At 34.6% G+C, this 8918-nt stretch overlaps 1 protein-coding gene across 1 annotated transcript in view; it reads left to right on the top strand.

Moving 5' to 3' along the window:
* Positions 1-885: 885 nt before the first annotated feature.
* Positions 886-8918, top strand: part of LOC111088464 (putative adhesion G protein-coupled receptor E4P) — an 85613-nt gene continuing 77580 nt past the window's right edge. Inside the window, exon 1 of the mRNA XM_022398675.1 lies at positions 886-980. Within this exon, the coding sequence (XP_022254383.1) occupies positions 905-980 (76 nt within the window). The 5' untranslated portion in view covers positions 886-904. The remainder of the gene's footprint in view (positions 981-8918) is intronic.

Raw genomic sequence — 8918 nt, 5'->3', positions numbered from 1 at the left:
ACTTTACTCTAAACGAACACCCTGGTGTGCCAAGATATCTCTTCTAAGTCGTGCAACAGTTCCGGTCATGTGACATCTTTGTTCAATACTGTATATATATATATATATCTGTGTCAGTGTAAATTACTTGTACCTGATGATAACAAAACCTTGTTGAAACGTTGTACATTTGCTTTTATGTTAAATTTATATTAAAGTTCTTCTTCATTACCGATTCAAGCCGTCTCCAAGCATTATTAGTCTCAAAGTGGGTTCCTCGTCATCGAATTTAATTTGAATGTATGGTGAATGATGTTGATATTTAAATCCAGGCAGGGAGTTTTGTTATTAGTGAAAAACCTTTTTTAAAGAGTGAGGTCTAGTGGATAAATTTGTTCAAGAAAACCTTGATAACTGGGTATAAAAACAGCAGTTCATCTATAAGTGCAACGAATGTGCAAAGCTTTATTATTGGTTTTCATACTAGGATTTGATATGTATAAAATCCCAGTTTGAATAGGTATAAATATGCAATTTGTGAGCTGAAGTTACTTCCCAAAAGTATTCCTTTATTTGTTGGTAAACATGCTGGTCTAATTACATAAGTGAGTTCTCAAGTAAAAAATAATAGCATGCAATAATTCGTTTAGTGTGAAACAATGGTAATTTTTATGAGTAGCATTGGCATCGAAATATCTCTGTTTACTAACGCAAAGTATAAATTTAACATAATTCTTAAAAGATCTTAAAACTGTTGATTAACTACTCGTTTTCATTTTATTAATATGAAGACTAGTGTAAAGATTACTAAAATCAAACATTTCTATTGTTTTAGCCTCAAAGCCTTTAATTTTCTCTTTATGTTCAATGGAACTACTGATTAATGAATATATATACAATTCTTTTAGGTTTTTCGTAAAAGAAGATGCGTAGAACGTCATTCTTCGTACTTAGTTTGTTCTTCGTCTTTCTTCGTCTTCTGATAATATACGCCCAAAACCGTAAGTATCCTCTGAAATTCAATCTACGTATTCTAAAAAGTTTCAAGCACCTAAACCAGATTTTATGAAATTTTATGCCGTTAAAATTTTAAAAACATTCCGTGGTTTTTTGCTTTTTTGAAAATTAAGAACAGTTTTGCTCGAGAAAATTTAACCACTGTTTAAATGTGGATAATTATTAAAGGTATAATTCATATCATAATTCAAGAATAGGAAAGGGACAAAGGAAGACACTTTAGTATGAGCCACGAAAATGTTTCGTTGTAATAGCAAGTACGAAATAAAGAAAACAGGAGGAAAATATCTTTGGTTAAGCGACTGTTATTTTTTAATCTGGATTTCAAGTTTTATAATAAACCTCTGATTTTGTTTAGAAATTCGCAGAGATGCAATATCATACTCTAAAGAAGTGAATACTTTCTTCTTAAGTACCAGGCGTGTAGTTGTTTCGCTTAACTGTTATAGAGTTTTTCTTTACGCTCATCTTACTGTACAGATTAAGATCCTCAATAGGTGCTTCGGAACCAAAATGTTCAAAAGTATTTTAACGTCTGAATATATAAATTTAGCTTCTAAGACATTGTATGAGACTGAAAATGGTCCAATAATCTGAATGAGTGATTAGAAAGCGGACATTTTTCTGTTTTTACAACCTAGGAAAGCTGTAATCTCGATAAGTCGTATAAATTATTCGAAAACAGTACACTACCTATGGTGGAGATTTGTGTGTGATGAAAAGCGTCAATATGTACGAGTTTAAGATCATGATGATTGGAAATCTTATATTCATGGTATGCACGGGTTCCTCTGTGGTATAACTCTAAATTTAAAATCCGTACAATACCATAACATATTCCCCACACTCTGGGTTCTTGGGTGCGTTAAAGAGGTATGTTCAAATATCACTAGTATGCACAAGAGTAGCCTCGAGTAGCTTTTTGCGAAATTCAACCCTCACAACAAATACTGGGCAATATTTTCGTTACATTAGCAAACACTGTAGTACCAAAGAAAATGGATCACATGCTGGTTCAATGTTGGCCCAATAGTTTAAAAACGTGGATGTATACACTGGACCAACACTCAACCAACATTCTCCTGCTAGTTGGGCAATTAATATTAAAATTTGGAATACTGTTTATGACATGTTGACTATAGTAATATAGACAACGTGCTGTCAATATTAGGCTGATGAGTAAACAAAACATTGGCTCAGTGTATTGGTACATGTTCGTTCAACATTGATCCAAAATCTACTTGCTATATGGGTAAGCTGTTCCCAGAGTTTTTCTTATACTTATTCCAGGCTCCATTTATCAGTACTTCTACTATAACTAGCTGCAGTTGAAAACCTACAGCTTTCCTTACTATACAGTGTTCGGGACTGAGACGCTGAGTGAAAGGAAATGTCATCACAGATTGTCATAAGAGTCCTTTTGTAAATTGTGCAGCTTATCTATGTAGTTCTGGATGTATAATTCAGTATGCTATCATGCCCTCTAGCTGCTTGAAGTTGGTAAGCTATTTAGTGAAGTGTGGTCTACTCCAATGGGTATCCTAAAAATAAAATAAAAAATCGTTTAATGAAGTGAATAATGGCTAACAGTTCTTTCTTGAATTTTAGTAGTGACATTCAACTTGCATCTGATCCTTTTTATACTTGAGACAGAACTACATCTACGTCTGTGTTTCTGTCACAAGAGTCTAACAGTAACTTGTTTGTTCTTGGATAAGTTAGTACCTCGTCTTAAGTAAATCACACTTTAATAATTGAAAGGGATGTTGATATCCATCTTAGATAATTTGGATAACAGCGTGGCTGTAGTGAAGTAGTATGCTATATATATATAGGTAATAATAGTAATAATTTGCAAATCCAAGAAAACTATGTACCTCTCTCTGGATGTGAACAAATGCTATTTAGTAAGTTTCATTTTGGTGCCAGTTCGAGCCAGTATATACCCAAGAAACACATCTTAAATACACATCAACACATAAAATGTTCAGGCTTCACTTTTGGATCTATATCCACTGCTAAATAAATCAGAAGATTTTCAGCTGCTATTTCAAATGTCTCTACACAGACCAGTGCTTCATCCACATATGAAAATAAACATTCCCAGAGTAGACCACACTTTGTTAACTCTATTAGTCTGTCAAAATTGACTAGTGACTAGTGCATTACAGAAACTGAATGGCTTTCAGTGGTAGTCAAGTAGTCTTCTTCATGTAGTAAGGGCAGTCGCAGTACCCTTTTTAAATCAGTTCAACCAACGCTGCCCATAAGAACAAAGATCCATAATTACTACTTACACTTGCTTAAAGAGAGCACCAATTTAGTGTTTTAATGGTGTCTTTTCTACCATAATGGGTCTCATTGGTGAGATAAAAACCCATATTTATTAGGAGCATTGGGGGCTTTATCTGGCAGCATGGAAAGTGCTAAATTGTACTTATCTGTACATTCAAATATTGGTCAAGGCATAGCAATCTTGTTCATAGAAATAGCATTAAAGCTACAACCACAATAATCATAGAGTCACAAAAATGTATTGGAAAGAATTCTACTGGTTATGAAACAGATCTATGTGATGCACATGCTCAAAACATGGCGGAACAATGATAATATGAATAACATGTGCTAAATAAACAATACAGATTCGTTTGTACAGAAGAGAACAATTAATTATCTTTATCTTAATGTGTAATTCTGTAGTAGTCTTTCTTTATTTAACTATGCTACAGAACTTTTAAAGTTTTATTGTATAACTTGACTATAATTCAGGACACAGACATAAAATCGACAGACTTCAGACAACAACATTTAACTTCTCGTCCAGGATGGATTGAAAGAGATCTAATTTATGAGGTTATAAGTGACAAAATACTGAGAAAAATGCCAAAATTCAAGTTCACAAGTAAATACAGAGAACAACGAAATTTTGTTTTTCTAATTTCAGCCAACCACTCATGTTGTTAGGATATTAGTTTACAGACATCAAGATCAAACGATGAGAGACAATCAAAGTCTGGAAGTAATACATTAAGTTTGGTTGGATATTATGCAAACTAAGTTACAGAAAGGTAGCTTAATAGTTATATCAATCACAGGTATATACTGGTATTACCTATATAGGTTTTGAAGCCTGTTATTGCATAATGGGCTTCAGTAGGTTCGGAGCTATTAGATAGTCAAAAAAGAAAGTTCTAAAATGGAGCCCACTTTTCTTGGTGTTGTGAAAACATACTGGAGAAATGAATCTTTTCACAACTTTCATTACGTATTATTTCCTCGATCACAAATAAGATTTCAGATACATAAAAATTTTGAATGTAAGATAATGTAATTTACAAACTATGATATGCTGTTATCACTATTTTCTATTTTATGTGAAAAACCGTGAAAAAGGCAGTTCATTAGTTTAGAAAAACAAATGCAGGTGCTTCTTAGCATTCACTTCATGATCTCTTCTGGTGAAATTGGGATTTTATTATGAGTTGAAACAAAATAAAATTGTTGAAACATGATTATTCCATTATCTACCATATTCAACTTTCTTAATGTCAAGATGCATTATTTTACTGATCTTGTTGTCGCTGGAAATATAACTAATTGTTTCAAAAGAGTTATCATATTAGGATAAAAAGATTCTATCTACTGCAACCAATGTTTCAACTGCTTTCAATAGCTAACAGTTACCAGGCTGCTTTTTTTTAAACAGTGTATTCCAAGATCGACTTAGCCTTTGTTATCATTCAATGTTCCAGAGAAAAACTCTTTTACACACAGATGTGTCACGTGTACAGTCTCTCATTACCACCCTTTTATAATCTTACAGAATGTGATCTGAACAAATAAGGTATGTATTAAACCAGTGGCGTAGCAAGAGGGGCAAGGGGGCAGTCGCCCCCGGGCGCAGGTGTGACGGGGCGCAAAATTTCCTCTGGCCTATAATGCCTATTCATTAATAATTATGCCCTCCTCTGGGATATAGCGCAACTGCCCTACGTTAAGTAAATACGACACAGTGTTACGTTATTTGTGTTTTTCGCTTGCAGTTGTTACGCCTCTGTGTTCGTTTGTTAATTTTCCGTAAAAATTCTTTCCGAAGAAACTTTAGCGATACAAGTCCTTTCTTAAATAAAACTAGTTTATTCTTTCTTAATAAAACTTGGCAATACACTTAATTTCCACAGTCACGCTATAATTTAAACAAACGCTATAATTCACAACGAACGATTCACGCGTTTGACTCAATTGTCCGTCTCTATCTCTGTCTGCAATTCAATTCCATTGATTAGTCTCACGTTAACCGGCGCACTTATATACAGGAATAGAGGGCGCCTAGCACATACTGGATTATTCGTGATGTTCCCCCATCCTTCCAGAATATCATGACGTGTTACCGGAGTCACGTGACTACCGCTGTCGTAACACAGTTTTAACTTTTAAAATCCGCCCACTGAAATACAGTGAGACCGAATTGAAGTACAGAAGTAAATTACACTATTCCATCATTTATCTGTAGATCAACGTACAAGTAAGTGTATGTTCAACAAAAAGAAAATACGAGATTAATATAACATATTAACTGGTGTGCAAGATTGGCAATATATGCAACAGGCAAGGTCTAGATCTAGTAAACATTATAGGCCTAATGTAGTGGTTTGTAATTGTATTGGCTGATTGTAAATCATGTCTTACACCATCTAATGTACTATACTTTAGGTCTAATTGCAGTTATAGATTTATTTCTAGGCCCTAGGTCCATCATCACCTATACTAACTATTAAATTAGGCATTGCACTGGAACAGATCTAATGACTAAGTTAATAGATCTAGATGTAACATTTGTTCTAAAAGTTAGGCCTAGTAAATCTAAATCTAGAATTGATGAAGCAGTGTTATATCTAGATCTGGGTAGATTTAATACAAGGTGCTTTCAATCTCTGCACCCAAATCTTAGGTCTAGTTTAGATGTAACAAGCTAAATTTGTGTCATTATTATTGTTACGTATCTAGTAGTTTGTTAATTTCCTGTAGAAATTCTTTCCGAGAAACTTCAGTGATACAAGTCCTTTCTTAATTAAAACTAGTTTATTCTTTTTCGATACAACTTTGCAATACACATAGTTTCCACAGTCACTTTAAACTTGACTACTTTTATGAACACACGCTATAAATCACAGCGATTCACGCACTTAACTTAGGTGCCTGCTGCTCGCTTGACTCAATTATCTATCTCTATATCTGTCTATCTGCAATTATTTCTCCGCTTTATTTGCCGGGCTTATATAATAAAAAAGAGAGCACCTAGAACAGACTAGAGTTGCCAGGAAAAGTCATGATCCTTCTAGAACATCATCATCACGTGTTACGAGAATCACGTGACTGTCGTAACATTATTACCTCTAGATCCAAACCTAAGAATAAAAAGATGGAAATAACAGGTCTAACATTAATTAATTACTAACGACTTAATCTAGGAACTGTAGTCTAGCACCACTAATTAGTTAGCCTATATTTAAGTTTTCTCATTCTATCAAAACCTTTAATATTAAATATAGCCTTTGGGCCTCTAGGCTTATATTATGTTATTATTACACCCTTCTCCACAGTGTGTGTAATTTTCATTCGAGAAATTTCAGACTTGTCTCCTGTAGTGTTCGTTTAGTTAAACCTATCGAGTTTTTAAATGTGATTTAGCAACTGCCAGTAATTTATATGGTGCTCATAAGCATGGTTTACCAGCATACACACTCATCTGCATTAATTTTCATGATGTTGTGTCACATTAATTAACATGAGTATGGGTGGTCTAAATAATGGCAGTTAAGTAAAATTAAACCAGGTCCAGATGTGCCTAACTAGTCCTGAGTTGCAACTATAATTGTATAATTTAAATGTAATTTGTGGTTAGGAACTTAAGGAAGTAGAATGCTTCCTTTCATCTGGCAATTTGCATGTTGCAACTAAATAGTGTAGTCAGTATTTATTAATTTATTATTTTAGCCCATTGTGTCGAAAAAAGAAAGTGGGGCACAGGGACGCAAAAGACGTGCACAATTTGCAGCTTCGATGGTGGAGTCAAGCAAATTGATGAGAGCTTTCCTTGCTGGAAGTGATGACACCAGTAAGCCAGCATCTGTTCCTTTTGATGGCAGCAAAGAGGTCAAAGTGCAGGATTGTGAACATGTTATTTCATTTGAAAAAAGAAACCAATGAAGAAACTATTTTCTGTCCTGTTGAAAACTACAATGATAATATACAAAAGGATTCCACTTTGTCAGAAACAAATCCACAGAATAGTGTTGCTAAGCTAAAAGAGGATGACATAATAAATATTTTAAAATACAGGGATATTGGATTTATGAAGTTTGATACACCAGGCTCAGCAGTTGTAACACATGAACATCACACAGAGATTGTTAAAGTTGGAGCACGTGAATTTCAACATAAAGAAGGTCCATTTGATGCCAGAGATGGGCGTTCTATGACTGCATTTAGGTTCAAACGACGCCTTCTTAATGGACAAGAGGTCAATCGTTCCTGGTTGGTGTATTCACCTCTACATAAAGCAGCATACTGCTTTTGTTGTCTTCTTTTTTCATCTACATGTACGACATCTAAGAAAAAAATAAATGGAGAGATGTTCTGCGATGGTTGCTGGATTGTACAAAATATTTAGCTTCTCAGAATCTTGCATATCGTCGTCATACTGAGGACATAACCTCAGACGAAAACCCTGGAAATTTCCTGTCACTTTTGCAGTTATTAACAAAGTATGATCCAGTAATGAGGGAGCATTTAGAGCATGTTAAAAACAGACAAACGTCAACATCTTATTTTTCTCCTGAAATCCAAAATGAGTTTATAAATCTCATGGCTTCACATGTGTGAAATTATTGTTTGTCAGCAATTCGTAGAAACAAATACTATGGTATTCTGTTTGATTCCACGCCTGATTTAGCCCATCGTGAGCAATTGGCCCAAGTGATTCGGTTTGTTGACATTGACTTTAAGACAAGAAAAGTAGAAGCCAAAGAGTCATTTATTGACTTTATACAGATAAAGGAAAAAAGGCGCTGCCAATATTGAGAAAACAATAAGCACAAACTTGGAATTGTATGGAGTGATTGTTGTTCACAATGTTATGGTAATGCTGCTGTCATGTCAGGTCATCTGTCAGACGTTCAACAAAGAATTCTGAACAAAAACCCAAAAGCAGTGTTTATAAACTGTGACAACCATAGTTTGAACTTAGCATATATTCATGCTGCAAGTCAGGAAACAACAGTTATTACCTTTTTTGGTATAATTGAAGCCATTTATAATTTCTTTGTTCATTCAACAACTCGATGGGACGAACTGCAGCAGGAGCTTAAGATCTCTGTCAAGAGCGAAACCACGAGATTCCCACTGTCCCTATCTACTATCTAGCGAAACCACAGCCAAGGGAACGGGCTTGGAAAAATCAGGGTGGAGTGCAAGAGAAAAGGCAGTAAAAGTTGTACATGAAAAACTAGATGAATTGCTAGGACTGTTAGAGCAATTAAGTGAGAATGGCAACACGGCCGAAACAAAATGTGGTGCTCATAATATTATGCAACGCATACTTACATTTGATTTTCTTGTACTTTTGCATTTTTGGAGAAATCTTTTATCATCTATCAATCAAGTGCAGAAACGTCTTCAGGAACTAAAAATGAATTTTAGAGAAGCAGCTACTGATCTTGATTCTTTGAAAGAGAAATTGGTAGAATCACGTGAAAAGTCCTGTCAAGAAGCACTTAAAGTGGGCAAGAATAAATGTGAAACATGGGGATTGACCATTGAAAGAAGAAACATACGTTGTAAACGAATGCCAGGTGAAAATGCAGCTGATGCTGGGTTGACTGCTGAACAGGAAATTTACCGCATCATGAAGGATGTTATTG

This window comes from Limulus polyphemus, unplaced genomic scaffold (assembly GCF_000517525.1).
Source record: "Limulus polyphemus unplaced genomic scaffold, Limulus_polyphemus-2.1.2 Scaffold3823, whole genome shotgun sequence".
In the NCBI taxonomy this organism is placed as follows: Eukaryota; Metazoa; Arthropoda; class Merostomata; order Xiphosura; family Limulidae; genus Limulus; species Limulus polyphemus.
The sequence above is the reverse complement of the archived record's forward strand: the minus strand, read 5'-3'. Positions and strand labels throughout refer to the sequence as shown.